The 24,186-nt window shown below is 51.8% G+C and overlaps 1 protein-coding gene across 1 annotated transcript in view; it reads right to left on the reverse strand.

Annotated features, from left to right (window-relative positions):
• Positions 1-3,246: 3,246 nt before the first annotated feature.
• Positions 3,247-24,186, reverse strand: part of CNTN6 (contactin 6) — a 177,028-nt gene continuing 156,088 nt past the window's right edge. Inside the window, exons 13-23 of the mRNA XM_036219494.1 lie at positions 18,558-18,733; positions 18,092-18,209; positions 17,328-17,486; positions 17,054-17,203; positions 15,187-15,257; positions 11,165-11,399; positions 10,970-11,085; positions 9,342-9,528; positions 5,907-6,019; positions 5,036-5,204; positions 3,247-4,219 (exon numbers count right to left, since the gene is read on the reverse strand). Of these exons, the coding sequence (XP_036075387.1) occupies positions 4,116-4,219; positions 5,036-5,204; positions 5,907-6,019; positions 9,342-9,528; positions 10,970-11,085; positions 11,165-11,399; positions 15,187-15,257; positions 17,054-17,203; positions 17,328-17,486; positions 18,092-18,209; positions 18,558-18,733 (1,598 nt within the window). The 3' untranslated portion in view covers positions 3,247-4,115. The remainder of the gene's footprint in view (positions 4,220-5,035; positions 5,205-5,906; positions 6,020-9,341; positions 9,529-10,969; positions 11,086-11,164; positions 11,400-15,186; positions 15,258-17,053; positions 17,204-17,327; positions 17,487-18,091; positions 18,210-18,557; positions 18,734-24,186) is intronic.

Raw genomic sequence — 24,186 nt, forward strand, 5'->3', positions numbered from 1 at the left:
CAGAACTGTGCCAAGCAGTGTCAAGAACACAAATATTAAAACTAAAAGGGGAAACGAATTTGCCTTTTTACAAAAATTTTGTTCTGCAAAGACATGAAAGAAAGCCCAATAGCTACTGATGTAATTTCGTGAGTGAAAACAAATTTAATACAAAAAAGCAGAAAGCAAATAATCTCCACATTTTAAGATAACAACAACAACAACAATGACAACTCAGGTTTTCATGTTCTCTGTTCATTGTTATCTTATAGCTCGGGGTGACAGGTGGGCCAGATGCCCTGCACATGGCCGCGTCAAGGCACATGAACAACGGTTCCGAGGAGAGCAAATGCTGGTGTCCGCGGCACGCAGAGTGCGGCCTCGACCAACCGCCGTCGAGGAGCCTCAAAGTCGACCTCACCGACCTGATGGTAATGAGATAAAATTATACAAAGTATTGAAAACAACTAAACACTGGTAATTTTAAGACTTCTGACTTCCTCGGAAGGTAAAAGTTTAAAATATGAATAATGATTGAATTGATTTCTGCAAAGTAACCTGCTCTCTGCCAAGTAAGAATATTTTAAAACCAAAAAGAAACAGTGAACACCAACTCCGTTTCATCCAAGAATGGACATTTTTACCACAAAAAAAATGGGAAGAAAGCCATAATCTCCCACGAATTTCATAAATTATTCATGACTACAACCTCACCACACGGTCTGAATGCTTCTCATTTTTTCACCGAACAGCGAGGACTTCGTCACAGCCTCACACTTGGGAGCCGCTGGACGTGCGGCCGCCCCTGGTCCGCGGGCGTTTGCTGCTCATTCTTCGGCGAGGTGGACGCGAGTCAGCTGCGGTTTGGGTAGCGTCAGGTCCACTGAGGAAGCTCATCACTGTCACTTAGGCTGGCGAGTGTGGAAGTGGAGTGGACAAGCTGGCAGAGTGCGTGTGAGCCGCGAATGGGAAAACACCGTTTTGCACCAAGAGCAGGTCCCCTCCGCAGCTCGCTGTGGCCCCGCAGGCCTCGGAGGGGCCTCGGGGGCGCTGGACACCGGCGTTCTGTTCCTGGATGAGCGACCAAGGAGAATGTTTCACTCATCCCATTGCAAAACTGACAGAATTAGAAGTGAACTCCTTAAAATCCTCCCAGTGAGGTCTGGGGTGGTCGTTTGTGTGAACTGGGCTGGGCCACCGGGGGTCCCGGAGGCCCCGCGACACGACCCGTGGGCTGTGTCTCTGGGTGTCCGGAGGGGTGTGGGGGGGGTGGATGTTTGTAAAGCCTGGCCGAGGGACGCAGCTGGACCTCGGCCAAGTCACCGAGGCCTGGACGCAGCAAAGGTGCCCCGTGGGAACGCAGCCTCTTGCCCGCCTCCCGTTCCCGCCGGCCACCCCAGGTTCTCCTGGCTCACGCGGACTCACGCAGTCCACCCTGGGCCGAACCCGTCCCTGCTCTCCCGGCTCCAGGACTGTCACCTCCGGAACTGCACGTCCACGCCTCGAAACCCTTCTCTTACACACTGCATGGTGCCTTCTAGAAAGATCTCCATTGAATCAAATATTTGGTTCTACAGCAAATAAAGGAATAATTATGACCCGCGAGGACTGTGTGAAACCCCACGTCCCGCGATGGCGTACAGACCGACGATACGGAAAGGCTGAAAAGCAGCAGATTCGCCGATGCGAGGTAGTGATTCTGTCACTGCGTGTACACTCAGCATGGATTCCGGGTCATCTCACTGCCACATTTGCTGTCACAGGGACCAGGCACGCCCCCTGAAAGCCACCTCTGGGGCATGGTCAGAGAAGGGGCGCTAGCCTGGATGGGCCGCGGTGTGAGTCGGAGGAGAGGGAGAACGGAGCCGCGTCCGGGGTCAGCCGGGCACCGGAGCCGCGTCCGGGGTCAGCGCTCCCCGGGCGCCTGCAGCTTCCTGCACAGCGCACCTCCTCCCTTTGTCATGCTCACCTGTTTTTCTTCCCCACCTGTTCCCAGGTGCGATACCATTTTCCCTCTTCCCTGCCAGAAGAAGGGAAGAGTTTACGACAGCCGTGTGCTCGGTCAACAGAAGGATCGCCAGGAATCGTCCCTAACTGCCAGGGCCGCGTGCCCCACGCACGGAACGCCCTCCCCGCACGGACCGGTGGCGCCGCCCCGGGGCCCGATGCTCAGCGCCGTTCGGCGTCGGGAGCCGGGGGGCCGCGCTTTCCTGCAGTGGCGTTGGGTTGTGACGTGAGCACAGGCCGAATCTGGGTTTTAGTCCGCTGGACATTTAGGGACGTCTAGTAACGCTCGTCAGGGATGGTTCACATTTCACAGTGTTCCGTGAACCGTGCTGAATTCCAGCGCCCTTTGACCCTGACGACAGTGATGTGGGTTGTCTCCAGACATGCCTGAGGCCTCACAGAGAGCAGAGATTCAAGTCGACTCAGAGCCAAAGCACGTGTGTCGAATTGTACTCGGAGAGCTTTATCGGATCGATGGAAATGTAAAGCCTGGGTCGGATGCTGAGTGATCTGGTCCTTCCATGCACAAGTGGCCATGAGCTGAAGTTCTGACGGGGGCCGGCTTCGGGCTCACCCACAAACGGCTGCGGAGCCGACTCCCCGAGCAGTGGAAATGAGAGCCCCACAGTCCTGCCAACCCTCGGCCTCCACTCGGGCAGGGCACACACAGGTCCCGCCTCTCGCCGGGCTGGGTGGATCTGGGGGCCGCGTGCAGCCTGGGGTCGGGTCCACGTGGCGTCAGCGGAGGGCGTCGGACGACACTCCCCGCTGCTCCTCTGGCTTCGCTCCACGATTCAGTCGGGTCTCACCGTGAGGGGCGCCAAGGGCCCTCCGAGTGTCTACCGTGCTGGACACACTCTTCCAGAACGAGGAATGGGTGTCCACCTGCCGCTGCCCTCGCCGGGCATTTAAACAGCTCTAGATACTACAGGAATTTTAAAAAAAATCAAATCCCATTTTGAGGATTGTGTGATGTAAGGGGAGTGCGAATATTTTCAACACAATTACGAGGTCGCCTCATGTTAAGATGGCAAAGGAGTGTGACCATGTCTCACCCCGAGGACATCGAAGCCGAGGGCGGGGAGTCCGAGCCTTCTGGTGACGGGACAGGACACGGCCCCCGAGAAGGCCACACGGCATGACACTGGCCACGCAGTAACTTCTGATGCTGTGTGACCCCAGGACGTGGGGTCGCGACGGGAGAAAGCCACCGTAGAGGAAAGCCAACCCACAGAACCCTTTCTAAGCACCAGAAAGTGCAGGGTTATTTCTACAGCAGGAGGGGCGATTGACAAAGAAATATTTTGACCGAAACATCACAAACCTGGTTAAGTAATTCTGTTCTCAGATTTATTGATTATGTAAAAATAAGGCCACACATAAATTGCTAACAGTTTGGAATAATGACCAGAGACTTGCAACATTTTTCTTAAGAGAATATGGAATTGTTTTAAACAAATTAAACTTTATTAGGAGGAACTGCTTACTGTAGATCCAAGTTGTTTGCTAGATTACTTCAGGTGGGTGTTTATTTTCTTTCTCTCCTTTTTCTTTGCCATAAGCATGTTTTCTGTCACTATTATTATTGCAACTCCTAGAAAGCTGAGTTGACAAGATTCTCAGGAATATAGACATTGTAATTGGGTACAAATATTTCTTGTTCCAACTCGATTCAGAGAGAGAAGAACTTCACCTTCAGAAAAACTTACATTATTAAAGAGTCTTAGCTATAAAAAATTATTATATTTTATCTCCAAAGCAGTGAAAAATTTTGATGCTGAAGTAAATTGCCCAGAACGAGTTAAACAATATATATTTTAGCTATAACTGCAGCCTATTTTATATTTATCATCATCACCAAGGGCAGTAAAGTCAGCGAAAAGCCACACCAGTCAAACTCCACAGAATAATTTGGCCCCTTCTGAATGTTTGTAATCATGTGCAAACTTTAAAATTCGAAAGTGTTTAAAATTATTTTATTAATGTACCATAGATATTTACAAGATCTTAATAATATACTTTTTCCTTTCCAAACAAGTCTGTATTAAGAATGTATCTTGCAGGGGTTGGAGAGCTATTTACAGAAAAGATGCGCTTTCAAAAAAACACCCGAAGATTTACGGTTATGTTCATCGGATCAGCAGCTGAGTAACAAAACAGTAAAAAACCGTGATGACGACCGACAGGAAGTGGGTGCCAGGTTCTAGGACCAGGCCTCCACTGGAACTCAGACCTGTAAAACAGAAAAACAAAAGGAAACACCCTGAGGAAAAGTCAAAGTACCTGTTAGATTGATTCGCCATGACCCGAATGCAAACTCTCATCCGTCTCCTGGTGATATGTTTTAGAACGTTTGTTTCGTCTACACTATGTTTGATCTCAGGAAGCGTCTCTAATGCCCTGTCCCAGGGTATCTGGTTTAAATGTAAAAATATTTTAAAAAAGGAAAATGCCCAAACTGGCCACGTTTTACTAAAGGGCGGAGTCGGATGTGATGGGGGCTGATGACTGTGGCTCGCCGGGAGCTCCGGGCGGGCGAGTCTTCCCCAGCGGAAACGCGTCGGCACCATTCCCGCCGGCTGGTGCTGCCCGCTCCGACATTGTGTGCGAGGGTCTGGCAGGCAGCTCGGCGGGGCCGCTGTGACCGATTAGTGACGTCTGCCATGCGTGTGGGACGCACCCCGTGCTTGCTATAACTGCTCTCAGAAGCCCACCAGTGCCCAGGGAAACACTTCCTGATTTTTGTCCAATAGAATGAATCCTGCACAAATGGCACACAGGGTTTTGTTTTGTTTGTTTCGTTTTTTTTTTGAGATTCAAATGAGGGAACATAAAACTGTTTGTGATACGTAAGCGCGTTGCAAATTTGAGGGGTTACCTGAAGGAAAAGTGACTCATCACCCCGTGCTCACAATTGAAAATGGTTTGAAACACAGACCTTTTGTATTTTCACGCAACATTTACGCAAAACTCAGACGCTTTGCGGCACCCGGCCCCTGGCCGCGCTGCCCGGAACCCCAGCCCCGGACAGAGGCGGCCGCGCGCTCACTTGACACTTTGGGGATCCTGATCTCGTCGCTGCTGCTCCCGTCCCCGCCGTCGCTGACCGTCCTGATTTCGACCAGGTAGCCCTCCTCCAGCGGGACCAGCAGCTCGGCCGACGTGTGGTTCGTCTCCAACACGTGGGCTTCACTCCGCCTGTTCTGCCGGTACAGAATCTGAACAGGACAGGGAACCGAGCTGAGAGGTCACGGCCCTGCCCTCGGGGTCAGAGACTCGTGAGGGACATCGCAGGCACCTTGGGGTGAAACACCCAGTCTAGGCCTCTTAAAAACCTTTAGCTTTAAGGAAGAAGATTTCCTTTTCGGCCAGCGCTTCTGACATGAGAGCGGATTTCTCTCCCTTAAGTAGCTCGAGGCTGCTGCCACTGAGCCTGCTGTGAGAAGTCCCCAGTTAGTCTGGACCCACTGCAGATTCCTGAGGACGCACGTCTGGTGGGAGCTGGTGTCCACACCACTGACCGAGGGGTCTGCTCTGGGTACTTGGCTACGGGCTTGCTAGATTTCTTTGATGTTAAAAGAGCACATTCTACTGCAGCCTGTGTTCTAGAAATTCTATTCGAATCATGTCCTTTGCCCTCATTCTCACTGCACATTTACTAACTGCATAAACCATCCTCGTTTGAAGAGAAAAGTGAAATACTGTAGAGTTTTATTTCTGAATGCTCCAGGACACATTACTGACCTCAAAATATACATCTTTTCCATGAAGAATTTTAAAAAGGCAATATTATTTTCAAAACACTTAAAAGAAGACTCCTGTATTTGCATAAGCATATAAAGAGTTTTCTGTGCTGTTGAGACATATCCAGTCCTTTAGTAGCTTACCGGATGTGATTAAAGGGGAAGTTAAATGCTCACCTTGTATCCCAGAACTTCCGACTCATTTTCCATGGTTTTCACATGCTCCCAGTTCAGGCACAATTTAGAGTTTGTCAGCTTCCAGGCAATGTTGGCTGGCGGTTGGCTTGGAGCTTTAAAAAGATAATCAAAGACCCAAATGAACGGTAATTAGGACGTAGTCGCTACACGTGGCCCATGGACACCAAAGCGGATGTGAGTCCTGGGGACTGGCATGGAAGGGACGGAAAGGGGTTCCGTGTCGCTTGGGATACCGCGTTAATCCTCACCAGTGTGAGCACATTCATTGGAGCTCTGGTCACATGGGAACGCCTTCGTGACACACGTGAGTTAGTCACGGCCACGGCGCGTCCAGGAGTGGTGTGTCGCTTGGAATACCGCGTTAATCCTCACCAGTGTGAGCACATTCATTGGAGCTCTGGTCACATGGGAACGCCTTCGTGACACACGTGAGTTAGTCACGGCCACGGCGCGTCCAGGAGTGGTGTGTCGCTCGCCACTGCTGAGGCCGTTTACTTTGCCAGGTGTGGGGGGCGGGGCTCCTCCACCCAGCGGCCCATCTGGCCCAGGATCAATGCGCCCGGCGAGGAGATTCAGGCTGCAAACCTCCCACGCGCATCAGCGCGGAAGGGCCCCTCCGCCGGTCTCTTCCCTTTCGACCGCGTGTTAGGATTCCGGAGCACAGCGCGACCGGCTCGGGATGGTCTCAGCACGGTTGGTTGTGACTCGAGAAGGCCGCGGGGGCATCTCGTAGGACTCACGGCAGGATGAGCACAGCCTCAGGAAGAGGCACGAGGAAAAGGGCAGGACGCCACGCGGCACCTCCGCCGCCTCGCCCAGGGCAGCTCGCCACGTGCGGGGCCAGCCGTGGCCACTGCTGTCATTCCTCGTGACCATGGCAGGAGCCGTGACTGCCCCCGAGGTCTGAAACCGCCCTGCTCAGAGAGAGTCCAGGCTGGAACTCCCCGGAGACGGATGAGGACTGACTTAATCCGACCAGTCGGTGGCGGCCAGATATAGTGAGGAAGGTGCACGTCATTTAATATAAACGGAGCTGCTGGGGACCCAGAAGAAGGAGGAATCATCGCGGACTGGGCGACCACGCTGACAGGTGTCCACTCTAAATCTGAACAGTGGGTTTCGGCTCCCTGAAATTCACGTCGTCCGGGGCCAAGGTGGCAGGAGTCTGGAACGAGAGAGTTAGGACCGGCCTTCGAGAGCAGCGGGTTCGGGCCAGCTGGGAAGTTTGACAGACGAGGCAGTCGCAGTGCGGGTGGGCAGGCCGCAGCCCGCGGCGAGGGGCTGGGCCACATCGGGGTCCTGGCCTTTCGGCCTCCAGGCTCGTGGTTCTCCACGACAACATGCTGCTTCTCCAAGATCTGAGTCCACACGATTATTTTTAAGGTTTAGGAAACTGGAGAGATGAAAAATAATTCAGCCGGAAGCAGAGGCAACGATAAAACTACCCAGCAGGATGCGTCTGGCATCTAATCAGAATCTGTGAGGCCAAACGTGCGCGGTATTTGACTCGCCGTGGCACTCGTGAAGACGGAAACGATTTCTCTCGGAGTGTCGACTCCGTAGCTCTCCCGTCCCTTGCATGTCACTGGAAGAGCGGCGAGGTGTCTGACGTCGCTCTGCTACGCGTCCCCTTGGCTCCCCGAACCCGCCGGGGCCTGACCACACTCGCCAGGCACCGAGGCCTCAGTCGGGACGGAGTGGAGAGAGACGTGCTGCTCCCCGGGCCGCCGCGGGGACCCCGCTCGCATCACGGGGTCATCGCGCCGGGTTGTGGCTCTCCCTGCCGGTGCGTTTCTCTACGTTCATCGAAGGAAGCGACTTTAGAAGGGCGTCGTCTTCGTGCGAACACCGCCACCAGCTCTGGTTCCGTGAGTTTTATGCCCCTGGTTAAACCGAACTGCAAATCTCTATGATGAAACCGAAATTTCCATTACCTTGGCAACCCGGTCTCTGTCACATGAGCAGTATGAAGCGAAGTCACGGCCGTTTGCGCCAAGTTGGTCGACGCCGAGCTCAACAAACAAGCACTTTTCTGATTTTTTAAAAATCTTTTCAGGCAATTTCCAAAGACTAAATCATTCTCTATTAATCAAGTGACGGAGCGACATTGCACTGGCCTTCCACGGCTCTAATGGTTTCCCTGTGATCAATTTTTCTGTAGATGGCATTTACATGCAACTGTGGTTCACGCTGTGAACTCAATTCAAAAAAACAACTTCTTCTGTTACGGTTCTAAGGAACAGCGTGGGGCTGACATTTGGGGACCAGGAAAAGAACATAAGTGCAAGATGAAATGAAAGCTCAATGCTTCTTTTATGTCTAAATATGGATTGATTACATATTTACAACCAGAGAAATCCAGCACCGAGGGCTGGTCGGTCAATGTCAGCGGCCGGAGTGAACTGAAACTTGCCAACACGTTCTGCTGCTGGGTCTGAACTCTCCTTTCTGGACAAGGGGACTCTTTTCGCCCCACTTTTCTTCTTGAAATGGATGTAAATGTTTTTGCTCCCTTTGGCTGTAAATCTAAATTCCACCCGAGTGATGCCCGCGTGAATCGCACGACCTCACGGTGCCCGTCTGCGGCCTTCTGGGAGGTCGTCACTTCCACGAAGTGATCACACTTGCTGTCCAGTCACTGAGGGTCACTTAAGAAAGAGCGAGCTGCCACCATGGCCAGCAACGACAACGGCGGAGGGTCCGGAAGCTTCGCGGGCACCACTCCCTCTGCCGGGAGGGCCCGCCGTCCTCTGGCTCCTTTTTATCTTGCCCTCGCGTCGAAGTCTGCGGCCTGCCCAGGCGGGCGCCCCTTCCGTCTGTCTCAGCCTCTTCTTCACAGTGCTTTCCAGAGCTCCAGATTGTTCCATGCCTCCGTTTGCGCCTTGCTCTGGTCACCTCCCCATTCACGGAGGAACTGGTGGAGGGCGGGCCGCTGGCACCTTACCCTGAGCCAGCTCAGCTGTCTTCCTGAGTGACGCCTGAATTGTCTGTTTAAAAAAAAAATGGCTCTGTCTTGTGTTCGGTCTGCCCCATCCACAGGGGCAGGGATGTTGGTAAACGGAACTCTGCTTTTCTGAACGTACAATGGATGATCGAATATCAGATTGAAAATATAAACTGAGAATGTATGAATGGGGGATGGGTGTGGAATTCGGCTGTCACCACTCTTCAGAGGTCATGTCGATGGCCTGTCCAGGACATGGAACCGAAGCCGGAGCCCGGGACGGCTCAGCGTGGAACCCAGTCAGTTTCTTCTGATTGAGACTAGAAAGTTTCAGCCGTGACCAGAGCTTAAGGGACAGAGCCGTGAACCATCAGGGGAAGCGTGAGGTGGGAGGGAGGAATGGAACTGGGCAGGCACACACGTTTCTGTCCCCGATGGGTCTCGGGTCCCGGAGCGCGGAGAATACTTACGCGACTTCTTGGTGGTGACGTTAACTGGGGGGGTTGAGGGCCCGGCCCCCCCGGTGTTGTAGGCTCTGACGGAAGCAAAGTAGACGGTGTTGGCCTTCAGCCCCGTGAGGGTCTTGCTCGTGACATTCCCACTGACGCGGATCCTTCCAACCACGGGGTCCCTGGCACCATCTGTCCAGTAAAGGACCTGGTCATTCAAACAGAGCGCACGGTCAGGGTCTCCCCGCGGCCGTCGAGCGCAGCGGGGTAGGGAAGGAGACGGGAACACACATGGCAGGATTATCTTCTAATTTGGTCGGCTGTACAACGGCAACCAAATGAGCCCGGTATTTATTTATAGGGAGAAAATACGAAACACAATTCGCTGTGGAAATTAGAGAACCTGGGTGTTTTAGATGACCAAGATAAAATACTTCATGAGCTAGCTAAAGTCTATCGGCTTTAACAAAGGGCATACGATAAGTCGGACCAAATCAAGGTTCGTGCCATCAGGTGAGGACTTCGGGTGTCCTGCTTTGCTACTGACAGCCTCCGGAGTGCTCTGAGCGGCAGTTCGTCAGGACTCCAGCTCGGACCAGGCAGCGGGACTGTGCCTCCCCTTGAGAGGAGAGGATGAAGGGCGGGCCCTGCCTTCCAGCCCCTTAAAGCTAGGTATGAGGTTGGACTATGTAAACATGTGAGAAGAAAGCAGAGGGTGCACTCGAGGACGGGATGGAGGAAAACGGTGCTCTAAACATTCGAAGAAACGGCCTTCGGCAGCGATGGGAGACGGGGAGGCCAGGGACGAGCGCTGAGAAGCAAGTGGGGTGCAGGGGGGCGGGGAGGGAGGAGCCCTGAGCTGATTGGGATGGAGACACCTGTCGCTGAGTATGACTTTCTGTTAGCACCACAGGCTTCATGTAAAAAAAAAAAATAGTGCAAGGCAAAATTAAGGAGAGCTAGAATTGCACTTTTATTCTAACTCCAAAATGAAGCTACCCGTGTCACCCAATGAGACTCACCCCTTACTTTGTGAGGATGAACACCCACAAATGCGAGATTGCTCGCCTCCTTCAGTACAGACTGTGACTGACAGATTCAGGAGAATTCTAGCATTTCCCTCATCGCCTAACAGCCTTTTCCAAGCTGACCTTTCCAAGCCGCGCTCCTGGTCGGAGGGGTCCCCCGTGATTGCTCCGGGGGTGTCAGGTCGAGGAGGGTCAGATGCTCCCCTTCCCCCAGGAAGCCAACGTGACTGCCCTCTGACGAAGTAAGTGTGGTCACGTCCCGATCACCTTTGCGAGGCGATGCTTTGCTGGCCGGCTTCGGGTCTCCTGGCAGGTCCCCTCCGCTCACCGCTCGGCAGCATTAGACCCACGTGTGACCCCCAGGAGCTGGGCGGGGTGGGCTGCACAGGGGGCCGCACAGGGGGCCGCATGGGGGCGCACAGGGGGCCACACGGGGGGCCGCATGGGGGGGCCGCTCGGGGGTGCACAGGGGGCCGCACGGGGGCGCACACGGGGCCGCATGGGGGGTCTGCACGGGGGGGGGGGCGCACGAGGGCGCACAGGGGCCGCACGGGGGCGCACAGGGGGCTGCACGGGGGCCAGCGGGCCGCGCGCGGGGACGGGGACGGCCGCGCGCCCTACCTCATAGCCCAGCACGCGGCCCGTGCTGCCGCCCCAGGCCACGGCGTCCCAGGACACCTCCACCTCCGACGCGGAAGGGCTCCGCACCGCCGCGCCGCGCGGGGCCAGCCGGGGCTCTGCGGCCAGAGGGAGACGGGGCCGCGCTCAGCGCCGCGGCGCCCGGGGAGGCCGCGGGGCGCGCGGGCCGCCACTCACCGTCCTCGCCGGAGTAGACGGTGGCCACGGCGCTGCGCGCCCCGTCGCCTTCCGCGTTGTACGCGCCCACCTGCACCTCGAAGGGCGACAGCGGCGCGAGGCTCTCGTTCCTGTAGACGAAGCGGGACGACTCCGCCGCCGGCACCCGCCGCTCCGTCCAGGCCGCCGAGCCCGCCGGCCGCAGCCGGACCACGTAGCCGAACTGCGCGCCGCTCTGCAGCTCCTCCGGGACCGACTGCGGCGGAAGCGCGCGGCGCTGAGCTGAGCGCTCGCGGGCCGCGAGCCCGAGCCACCCCGTGCCCGGGGAGGGGCGGCTTCCCGCGAGGCGACCGCGCACCCCTCCCCGGGCGGCGACGCCCCGGAAACGCGGCGATGCTCGCGTTTGGAAGGGCGCTTGGGAACATGGTCCCGGGGCAACGTGCTAGACAAATAACGGACATTTTTCAATAGAAATAGCAAACGGGTTTTGTGTGTTTATAATCTTTCCCATGATTATCCACGAGTTATAATAATAAAGTGGTGTAGAGGATGGTAAAACTTAATAAATTAAAACATTCTATATTCGTGTTGTGATATTTAAACACAGCACAAAATTAACTTTGTTTCAAGGCTAGCTATGTTTTCCTTTCATAATATTTTTCAACAAATTCCTGTAAGATACGGGTAGTGTTAATATTGTGTAATAACATTTGCTTTAAGACCTGGAATAGAATTACTCAAACCCAAAAGCATACAGGACCCGCCAGTATTTTTAAAATGTTTATCTTCATCAGGAGTCACATTGGTGTGCACTTTTCCTGACGTACAACAAACAAACCAACAAGAACTTGGCTGATTCCCACAGAGACCAAGTTCTTTCAAATTTGTTTAAAAGCTAAACTTACTAAAATTACAAAACCAAAATAGATACAAGTTCCCCAGAACCCTGTCGATATCAAACATTATACTCATCAATGAAACCGAATTTCTGCTTGAATTTAGACAAATATTCCACCTATTTTCAAGAAAGTTGCATTTAAGAATCCAAGGAATTAATTTTTCTGAAATAAAATACTTTTCCTTCCTTTTTTTAAAGCTATTTTTCCCAGACGAATCGCCACGCCCGCTAGGACCTGCCGTGTGAGCATCTCAAGCCCACGGCTCTGCTTCTGCTGTGGTCCTGGCCCACACCTGTCCTCACACCTGTCCTCATTCCCGGGGTCACTCCCCCCACGGCGAGAACCACGCCCGGCGGCCCGTTGTAGGCGCCGGCATCGAAGGTGCCACCCTGGTCGGGTCTGCGAGATGTGCTGGTGCAGAATCCGCGCATTCTGCAGTGACTGAGAGACCCCGCCAAGTCCTGTCCCCTGCAGGGTGTGGCTATGACAGGGGTGTGGGGGGGTGCAGCAGACACCGAGAGCCGCGGTGGGCAGAAAACACACCGTAGCCGTGATCTGAGGCTGGGGAGCGACGAGAAAAGCTATACATCGCACGAAGAGGAGATCAGATTTAGCCGTTGGCCAAGGAGGACCCTGGAGGTGACAGGAATGGGGAGAACTGAGGGACAAGCGCGAGGGACAGCTGGGACTGGCCTGGGGCCCTGGGGCCAGCGGCCGGCGGGCTCCCGGGCTCAGGACAGTGATGAGTGGCGTCTCGGTTCCCCACCTGCTGCCCCGCCTGCTTGGCTTCTGGGGCCTTGCCGACCCCCATCGCTGCCCACGGGACAGACCGACGAAGACAGACCCTGAGGGGAGGAAGGAGAACGCGGGTCCTGAAGCCTGGGGGACGGAAAGGTGGGCTTGCGGGCTCGCCTCCCCTGGGAGCAGAATGAGGGCGCTTCTGAACGGCACGGAGGACACTGCGGAGACCTGGGGCTGAGCGTCAGACTGCGGTTCAATGCTGCGGACTTGAGCCGTCAGGGCTCGCGGTGGCTGTCAGAGCTCGCGGTGGCCGGGCGCCTCGTCACTGAGCAGCGATACCATTGCTCACCTCGAGGTCGAGCAAACCCTGAATCTATAAGCAGTGTGACATCTGTGAGCAGGACAGCTCGCCGCGGTGACACGAGGTGTGCCTGTGAGCTGCCTGAAGCCATCTTCAGATGCGGTGACTCTTGTGCGGCCAGGCTTTGTGGCTTGGCGTCGCCGACATCGGGGGCCAGACCACCCCTGGGCGGCTGTCCTGTCCTGTGCTGAGCAGGCCGCGGAGCAGCGCCCAGCCTCTCGCAGACACTCCTCCCCCTCCCGCCACCTTGGCTGTGACACCGGACGCCGGGGGAGTGGTGACCTGCCCGCCGCCCCACGAGGCTGTACTTCCCCACGCCGGCCTCGGCCACCTGCACCTACAGCACACGGAGCACGAGGTTCTAAGCCATGATATTAAAGTGCCAAGGAAGTGGATGTTCTGGCGCTATGGAAGTCGTCACCTCTGTCAAGAACAGGTGTCCCCAGCAGTGAGGTTGGATGGGGCAACGCTCTCAGTTACAGCTGAGAAGAAAGGTCCAGAAATGCCCTGGATGCCAGAGACGCCAGGCCGTTGCTATGTGGGCTGCCCGCGACGCCTCGGGACATGTGTGTCACCCTGGACATGACATGCCTGTCACCAGGACACACCTGTCACCCCGGACACACCTGTCAGCCGGACATGCCTGTCACCCCGGGACACAACTGTCACCCGGGACATGACACCTGTCACCCCGAACACAGCTGTCAGCCGGGACACACCTGTCACCTGGACACGCGTGTGTGTTGGGGGGAGTGCCGGCTGTTCCGGGGAGACTGGTAGGGAAGTGGTTCTGAGGGTCACAGAGGAGCCGTGCGCCCCCACCCCGCAGAGGGGAGCGGAGGGGCTCACCTCGCCTCGCCGCGGGAGGCCTCGCAGAACGTGGCGGGCACCCGGCCTCGCGCCCGACAAGGGCCTGAGAAACTTCCAAGGGGAGAGACTCCCGGGCGGAGCGTGGCGGCAGAGAGGAGGGGCTGAGAGACGCGCGCCACACCTGCGTCAGACACAGAGTGGGGTGCGCCGGGGACGAACGTGGACGCCACGCCGGGGGGCCGTCCGTGAGGGGCGTGAAGGTTCGCCATGCCCGGGGGCGACAGATGTCCGCCAGCAGCAGCTGGACATCGGCCCCCGGATCCAGGCAGGAGGAGCCACTCGGGGCTGCGCCAATGGGCAGCAGCTAGAAGTCCCCAGGGGGGTCTCGAGGTCACCTCACGTCCACACTGGAGCACCGAGCAAAACACAAACACCGCCTACGGGACACCAGCCCTGGGCCATTTGCTGCTCCCAGGGTTCACTGAAGGCAGATGACGGAGGTACCAGCGGCGAGACTCGCCCGTCTCTCCCGTCTTCTCCCCCGAGCTGCCGGTCACAGTGCGCGGGGCAGGAGACACAGTGCGCAGGGCAAGCTGCAGAAAGCGCACAGCGGGACCAGCCTGCCCGCCACACTGCGGAGCTGCTCGGCCCAGCACGGCCTCAGCTCCCCAAATGGGAAACTCTGCTGCCTGACAGTCTAAGGTTTATAATGATAAACCGGGCTGGGTTTTTTAATAAGTGTAAAATGAGGCTGTATGTCAATTGCTTGAGAATCATGCCCATAAAAGCTATTCCACCTGCCTACGCTCTCGCCTAGATGCAGGGAGGAACAAATTGGAAGGATTTAGACAGCAAAGACAGGAGAATTGTTTCCCCCGTACTTTTCTGAGACTAACGTATGCACGAAAGAACAGTTCCAGATGCAATGAGCAAAATCACGTGCAGTTCAACAAGCAACAATCAAAACACTCTTGACCCACCTTCAACCGACGCAGAAGTTGTTTTTCTTAATCTTGGAAGAGAACCGTACCGAGTTAGTCAGACCCCCTCACTTTAGTATAAATAAGAAACGTTTCCAGCACCTCTGAAGAATGCATCGTCTTCGAGAGTTGTCCACGCCATGCATTTTTACACAGTCATTAATGATCAGATAAAGCTTTTTGTTTTTCTGTGCTCTTCCTGGCCAGCTAAACCTTCTTCCTTCAAAATAACTCAGTTGGACAGAACCTTACCTCCCACGTGATGACGAGCTCGGAGCGACTTCCTCCCCCTCCGTTGACGTTTGCTGGCGGCATGGCAGGGACTGGGGACAGAGAGGGGCGCGGACGCGGTTAGGAAGGGCCTCCCTCCCCAGAAGGGGTCCGGCCGTGGGCCTCGCCTTTCAAGGCCTCACGTGGCATGTCGTGAGAGAGTCCTGAGTTTTTTCATGAACATCAATTATGTTTACCCACTTCCAAATTCCTAAGTGAGAGGACACAGTCATGTTTGATACATGAGCACCCTGGCTCCAAAATTAATTAAAAATCAAGTAACATCATGTATCTGACATTATTATGCATCATCTGCTAATTGGCAAAACGATGTTCCATTCAGATGGTGGCAGTAACACCACTGATTTAATGCCTAATTATACAGTTGTGCTGTAAACAAGTTGCTGAGCCAGTGTAGTAATTAATTCCTCTTTCTCCCCTAAAAAACAGACCCAAATTATTTTTCTTTCTGTTAGTCATCGAGATACTTGAACATTTAAAAATAAATCCCTGGAAATACATAAGTAAATAAGTTCCTGTTGCATAACCCCGTGTTTGATTCTCACGTCTCTCCACACGGAACAGATGGACTTTTCTCTAACTTTTCACTCCCGAAGGAAGGAGAAGGTCTCTCGCCAAGGAAGTGGCTGAGGGCGTTCTCTCCGTTTAGCTCTGCGGCCCTAAGGCTCAGTGGCAGAACATTCTGGACACTGATCATTTTTACAAGTGAGGAAAAAAAGGCCCTTCCACTATAGCCTTGTGAGGATTAATACAGTGAATAATAAATAGTTCAAGAGAAATTGCAAGACCAACGACAATCGTGAGCGTGTGTGGGTATTGGAGTGTGTGATCGGAAGGCAGACGTACTTTATACCTGTGGAAGTGTTAAAAAAATCTTCTTTTTTCCTGACGATGACAGAAGTATCCTAAATCTGTGACAATGGATAAATCTGTAGGCTATACTTTTTTTAATGTTGAATTATACGCAGTTATCTGTATTTGAACGGTTTTGATCGAATGGCGTGCCAGGGCACGGCTGTTGACTAGTGGGCGGGGGTTGACGTGTGTGGGGTTTAACTGCTCACTCCACAGTTTTCCCCCACGGTGGGGACCACACGACAGATCCAGACTGCTTATCCCATTTCTTCCCGTTTCGTACGGATGTTTACCACTATAAATGACATAGCATGTAACGATCTGATTACTCTTTTTCACATTATCCATTTCCGTATTCGGATTTACCCTAACTGCCTGTTTTGATCTCCGTAATTTACGTAGAAGGCTGCCTCACGCCCGCACGCTGTGTGCTGAGTCGTCCGATGCCGCTGGCTCAGAGCAACATGAAACGGCGTAGACTCCGCAGCGTCAGGGTTTCTGGTGCCAAGCAGCTCATGGCGACACTATTTCTGGACCATTAAGTAGTTTAGATCCAGAAGGAAATTATGTAAAATTGTCCTTTACTCTTTACAAAGTTTTCGGTATTCTGGCAATAAAGTTCTTTCCTTTTTCAATTTTCCAATGAGCCATACTAAACCTAAAAGCACGTCGAGAAGAATTATCTTTGAGGATACAAAAGGGAAAAAGCCACACTCCCCTGGGGATTGGGGCCCCGGTACTTGTTAGGTTACTGAAACGGGGGTCAACGGTCAACAGGTGACATGCAAACGCTCCTGTGAAAACGCCGGAGCCCGCCTGCCCCGAGCAACCAGAGCGTCGGTCAGCCGTAAACAGGAAGTGAGACGCTGGTTTGTCGCCTCTGGTTTCAGGCCGAAAACACCGTGAGACCCTCTATTTGCTTCAGGACCATGCATGCAGTCTCCCGCACTTCCAGACGCCACGGATTGCTTACCTGACGCTTTGGTCCTTAATGGCTCTGAGGCTTCACTGGGTTCTCCAATCCCGACGCTGTTCCCCGCGACCACTCGGAACTCGTATTCAACCCAGGGGCTCAACCCGACCACCGTCGCGTTGCGGGTCTTCCCACCGAGGGTTTCTGGGACTGAAACGGGGGGGACCCATCAGCGGATGGCACGGCGCCGGGTAAACACGGCTGACGAATCGATCGAGCAGATGCGCTGCGTGTTGGGGCATCATCCGGGACACAGAACACTTGTGCCACTTACCCGTGGACACAGCCTGCCAACCCACGGAAAACGGCGTCCGAGCCTGAACAGCAAACATTTGAATGGGGCTGTTGTTGTCCGCGCCTGGCCTCCAGCTTAGTTGGGACGTAGTGCTGGAAACGTGCTCCACAATGACGTCCTCGGGGGGACCCGGGGGGCCTCGAAAAACACAGTTTATGATGACTATATTGGAAATTATTAAAGCCATTGATTTGGGACGGGGATAGTTTATTTTTCTGTTATGCTTAGAAAGTAAAATATTGAACACCATGTATTTTTAGCACTTTCTTTGAGATAAAGCCCTATTAATGCAGCTTACGTGGTGAGAGATTAATTCAGAAATGCTTGCTTTGAAGATTAGAAAATGCCAGGCATGGGATGGTTGAGTATCAGCCGGTAAGAAGCTAATCTCGAAAACTGAGGATCAGTCTCGCCTGTTCCTCTCTCAAGAGCTAACGCGAGTAAAAGCAGGTGATATGCAGAACTGATGCTTCTCCGACAGGAACAGCTTCTTATAAATAGAGGGCGTGTCTAAGTTTTATACCGCTGCGTCTGACCACTCCGAATAAATAGACGAAACCTACTCAATTCAATGCCCATAGCCATATTGGCCATACCCTGGAGTCCTGTAGTTTAAAAAACAAATCTGTGCTATTTGTCTCACATCTTTATCATGGCGTGGTTATTCAGAGGGCTGCCATTTACGTGTCAACATTTCCGACGGTGAGTAACGTGTACTCGTTTATTTTCTCGTTTATGCTCACCTCTAACAATGACATCAGCCACAGCCGACAGACTTTCTAGAGTTGTTTTTACTGCGCAAAGATATTTTCCTGAATGATTCAGCTGAATGTTCCTTATCATCAAATCTCCAATAGATTCCTGCAGACAGAAAGGGACAAGGGACAAAAGCGTAAACGTGCCTGGCAGGTCCCACTTTTTTGTAGCTGGATAAACATTGATTATGAGACAGCTGTGGAGTGAGGGGACAAGCTAGCATCTCCGTCATCTCTCGCGTTTGATCCTTGTTATTATAATTGCATCTAGAACACAGGCACTTCCCTGAAAGATAAAACGAAACAAAACAAAACAAAACAAAAACAGACGCGGCTTCGTAAACAGACAGCGATCACCCGCGCGAATCAAAATGGGGAGAATAGTTATGAAATGATGATTCATGCGAATGACTTGCTTCGACTTGTGAAGCACTTGAAACTTTCAGTGACTTACGCCTCCAAGCCTTTCGAAATGAGCCACTTCCTTTTTCAAGTCTATGACGTGTCCATTGAAAGACCACACGAACGCAACTTCAACCGAGGGGTCACGGGACACCTGGCAGGGGAGCACTATGCTCTCGCCCACGGTGACGTCCATCGGGGCGGGTGGGACAGTAATTACGGTCCGCTCTGATGAGACAGAGTGTCATTGTTAAAAAGCTTGTAAAATGCTAGCCTAGGGTTTTGCGAATGTATAAATGCACCTTGGAATTCTGCTGTATTCCATAAAAAAAAATTCCACACTCTTTTTTTCAAATGTTTCTGCATTAATCAGTGTAGCCTATTACTGGTAATAAAATTAAAGATATAATTGTATTCATACTTTATATAAAAATAGTTTATTTAAAAAAAAAAAGTGGACTTAAACTGACAGCATCCCATCCAGAGAGAACGCATCGCACCATTTTTTTAATTCTGAGATTCCAGCCACCTCATTACAGCCCACCCATAGTCTACGATAATTTCACACACTATGCCATGAACTATGTCCCTAAGATCATAACTACAATAGTTTGCACAGAGATTTACAATCCTAAATTTACAGTGACGAGTGCAAATAAAACATATTCTGTTTCTGACATAGCTGTGATAATTTTCCATTTTAGCTAAAGACTCCACGTGAAAAGTTTTCTTTTTTAATCCGGATGTTGCAATGTTTGAATTAGACATCTATCATAAATAAAACTTCCCTCTGGAAATATCAGCCCTGAGGTCAACCCGTGTTGTACAAGCCCCAGCATTTCACTGACCAAAGTTTCAAAGGAAAGTTCCAGAAGCATTTCAGCTGGACCCGAGTGCCACGTTTCCCTGATCACAAGAGACTCAGAGAGAGATCATTTTCGACTACATTTCTTTCTTTCTTTCTTTCTTTCTTTCTTTCTTTCTTTCTTTCTTTCTTTCTTTCTTTCTTTCTTTCTTCTTTCTTTTTTTTTGTAACTAAGAAAATCGTTTCGATTTTAGAAGGCCAAGAATTGATGAAAAGGGTGACTCGGTTATCAAGAAGCTCTGGACATACATCTGAATTTATATATGCACTGTCTTACCAGGAAAAAAAAAGAAAAAGCATGTTTTAAGGGATATGCATTTTAAGAATTAGCGGTCTGGGCATATTATAGTGAAAAAAAATATTGTACTTGAAGAAATTTCAAAACAGTGAAATGAGGACCCAGAAAATCTCTTTCTCTAAAGACCATTTGTAAGGTCAAGTTTAACCGTCCACGAGATGAACCGAAGGGTCCACTTTTTCTGGGTTCCTTATGTGGCTCCAGAAGCCCGGCCGGCGCGGAGGCCGGTTTGCACGCTCGGCTGGATCAGTGTGTCACTGTGTTTCACCAACAGATGGCTTAAGTACTATTTTAACACTTTAAAAATGGCGACTGCTTTATTAATAAAGATGTGGGGTGGAAAGTGGAAAGTAAAAATTTTGGGATTCAGATTGCATATTGATAAAAGAGTCATAGAAATTAAAAAAAACATATTTCTGAATATAATGGATAACACCTAACTCTTAATCTACATCAGATATGTCTGCGTTTTTCTATTTTGAAAATACTCTTTCCCTTATTATGTCAAATGCATACACTTTTTATTCTAATTGTTTCTGGGGACGAGTTTGAAGAATAATTGTGTGGACTAAGTCCGTTCTTAATTCCAGGCTTCTTCATGTCTCTTGAAAACATGGGTTCAAGAAAACTTTTTAGGAGTAGAGAGTTTTTTTCTTCTCTGAAAAAAATATGTCGCAAACGTCTTATTTACATTTGGGGGAGCATGAGTTAGCTAACTGGATGTGTTGGTAGAGCAAAACCACTCTGATTTAAAGTTTTAGGTCCTGCAAATACAGTAATTTTCAAACAGTAAAAGTGATAGCCACCCCTTCCATTTATGTCACCAAAAAGTGGTAAACTTAGACAAATGCTTTGCTCTATACGTCGCTCATGGGCAGGATAGCAACAGCTAAAACTTCACCAATAATCATTTGCATTATAACTTACAACATTCACAGGTTCTCACTAACTAAATCATTTTTAAGCAATATTTATGGAGCGTCTGCCGAATTTCAGCCATCTGCTGAGCGCAGGAAATACAAAGGAAGGAGAAGGGGGCGGCGAGAGTGGCCTGTGCCTTCGCTGATGCTCATCGCCACATTAACGACTCCGTGGTTATAGCTGGGGTAAGTGACGCATGTTAGAAGTGACGGATTCTACTGAAATGGCGAACCCCGGGGCGTCGGTCCGTTGAGAAAGCGTTGTTTGAGCGGGGAGTAAAAGGCACACGGGCGTCCGCTAGGTGAGGATAATGGGTGGCGGACAGGGAATTCCTGGGCAGGCCAGACATTCACGAAGACCGTGTGAACGGACGTGGCCGCGGGGGAGGGGCAGCCGCCTTGCTGGCCAGCCTAGTGTCAGACAGAGTGACGCGGTGTGACTGTGCAGCCGGGACACAGCCACAGCCCAGACGCCGCCCCAGACGTCCTCAAGGCGAGTCACCCAACCTGCAGGCCACGGAGCCAAACGAAATGTCTTGTTCACAAAATGGGGGGAAAAGTCCTATCAAAGGCACAAAATAGAAAGCATTTTGCCGATACTTTTTGATAATTTTTTATTTTTAAAGGATCTTTCTGCCGACGCAACTGTTAAGGAATTAAGAGCATTTTATAGATTACAGCAACAATGGAATAGATTTCTCATCAATTATTTTGAAATATTAATTTTTGAACATCTAGAGATGATGATTAATGCCCGTGAAAGTTTTTTTTCTAAAAAGATTTAACTTTTAATACAAATCTGTTTCCTGTAAGTCTGAATTTAATTGTAAATATAAATTCAAACAGTAGAATTTAATGTTATTCTGACATACATCTTGTGACCTGTGGGGTTTGTACAAAAAGCTTAAAGTTGGCGTCATGATCTGTGTACAATCCGGAATGCCTGTCCATGAATTACATTGCCATCTCTTCAATTACTGGGAAACACTCATTGATAATTGGAACTTCATATACAAAGTGTTTCTTTCCCCCATCTTTATAAGTTTTTTTTATTAAGTTTATTGGGACGACTTTGGTAAATAAAATTATGCAAGTTTTGAGTGGACAAGTCTATAATACGTCATCTGCATGTGGCATTGTGTGCTCACCACCCAAAGCTAACTTTCTTTGCGTCACCGCATATTAACTATGCTCTTTAAATTTAATTCCTATTCACACGCCTGTGGGGACTGGCCCTGCGGCGTTGCCGACTCCCCAAGCCGCGTGCTCTGCGCGGCCGCAGCGCGTGGGGAGCTGCGAGGTGCCCCGCGCCGCGTCCGCGTCTCGGCTCCTCGGTTCCCGCCCTGCGCCTGGGACGGTCGCCGCCTGGCGCCCAGGCCGCGGAGCAGACGCTCCTGCAGATGTCACACGGACGGCCCCTGGGGACAGGCGGGCACGCGGCCCTGTCCCGCCCGGGGCTGGCGCTGCCTGTCCGCTGAGCCCCTCACCCTCTGGGGCCCCGCCTGCCACCCCCAGAGCACCCCCCACCTGCGCCGCACAGCCCAAGTCCGGGGGGACCGAGGATTTCTGCAGGTGACGGCAGAGCGCGAGGCCGGACACGCGCACGTCCCAGCGCAGGGACGCCGCGTCCCACGCGCTCTTTCCACCGAGAGAACAGAAAGGTGGGGGGTGGGGGGAGCATGAACGCAGGGACGGCCGTGACGCGCCCCAGGGCCGGCAGGGGAGGCAAACAGGCTCCACTTAAAAACAAGTGGCCCCCGTGAGAGCGGCCTCGGGGGCCCACAAACGGGGACGCGCGGCTGGCTAGCGCAGTGCCCCCCGCGGGGCACCCTCCCGAGAGGGCGAGCGGGGCGCGGATGCGGACCGTCACCCCCTGCCCCGCACACCGCACCCCGTGGGCCCTTGCAGCGTCCCTCCCGCCGCCCCTCCGTGCCCCCTCCACGCAGGCTGGTCCCCCCGCAGCAGATGGAGCGACCCCCGCAGCCATCCCGAGGGCAGGACAGGGACGCGCGTCCGCCCCCGGCGAGCTCGGAGCCCCCTCGCCACGCGCTTCCGAGAGAAACTCCACCGCCGGAGATGCTCTGAGCCATGCGACGTGCTCGTGGGAGCCGAGGGGCCCGGGCCCGCCCCCAGCTCCTCCGGGGGCGGCGACCATCACCCCCCGCATGCGTCCCGGGCCACGGGACCTGCGACACTCAGACACCCTCGGGACCCACGCAGCAGCGGGGTTGTGACGGCCGGAATCGTGACGGCCGGAATCGTGACGCGTCAAAAAGGTGACAAGTCGACCCTGCTGGAACTTAAATTTAAAATTCTTTAAGCCGCTTTCCTTTGAGATAAAATAGAGGGATTTTCTTCATTCCGTACAATTTTATTCTTCTTGTATATTCCTTGAGTCCTTGTAGACATTCTAGTCCCGTGGTTTATAATTTTTAGCGTGCGTGAGAATTTTCCAGAGAACGTGTTCAAAATGTGAATTCTTCAGCTCCCAGCAGAAATATTGATTCCGCAGATTTTCACGGCAGGGGACCTAGAATATGGCTTCTTAACAGGTCATGTCCCCAGTTCATTTTGATGCAGTTGGGCCAGGGACCATGATTTGAGAAATATTGCCCCAGGTTTGAAAATCTGAACGTGAAAATTTGAGTTAAGGAAAATCCGAACTGTAAACACTGTGTTCTCAGAAAATCTCTAACACTTTGGATCCAAGAAAAAGTCATATCTAGTAAAATGCTATTAGTTAGTGATGCCTTAAAAAATAAAGATGTACTTCCAAGGATAACCGTAATTCATTCTGTATATTGTATCAGCTTTTAGAGTTTCATAGTACATTTTAGCATGTTAGAAGCTCTGAGAATTCCTGAATTAAAACATTCGTCGAAATTCAGTTAATTCTAGGTTCCCTACACTTACTAGATTTTGGAACATTTTTAATCCATCTTGAGATATAAAGGATTCTGAGGAACAAACTTTGGTTGAAGAGGATTAACACACACACATACACGCATGTTTTTAGCATACGTATACAAGTACACGTTTATGAGACAATTACTTAAATGTAAACTCTGAATAATTTAGGAATAATTGTTAACTTTTTAAGATAAGAAAACTGATTTTGTGGTTGTGAAATATTTACAGATGAAATTACGTGATGTCTGGGGTTTGGCTCTAGAAGCTGAGGTGGCTTTGGGGAAGAGGGAGGGTATAGATGAGACAATGCTGGCCATGAGCTGGTGACATGGCCCTGTGCGGGACCTCCTCAGAGTATTTCTCTACTTTCCTGTGTTTGCAATTTTCAATAATGATAAAAGAGATACAGAAAGAATATCACGGAACATTTCCGTATAGAATGGGGGCCGGCTTTCCCCTTCGGCTTCAGAAACGGTGAGGACTGATCACTTTTAGAAGGTTATCCTAAATATAAATGGCACCCTCACAAAGAGTTCACGAAATTACAGAATTCCAATATTTATCATTTTAAAATCTATCTCAGGGAGATAAAAAGCATATGAAAAGAACTTGCTCTAAAAATCCTATTCTCAAGAAGTGTAAGAAGAACTTTAATAAAATACATGCTGTTTCGATAAATGGCTTTACT

The sequence above is a fragment of the Rousettus aegyptiacus genome, unplaced genomic scaffold (assembly GCF_014176215.1).
Source record: "Rousettus aegyptiacus isolate mRouAeg1 unplaced genomic scaffold, mRouAeg1.p scaffold_m13_p_4, whole genome shotgun sequence".
Lineage (NCBI taxonomy): Eukaryota > Metazoa > Chordata > Mammalia > Chiroptera > Pteropodidae > Rousettus > Rousettus aegyptiacus.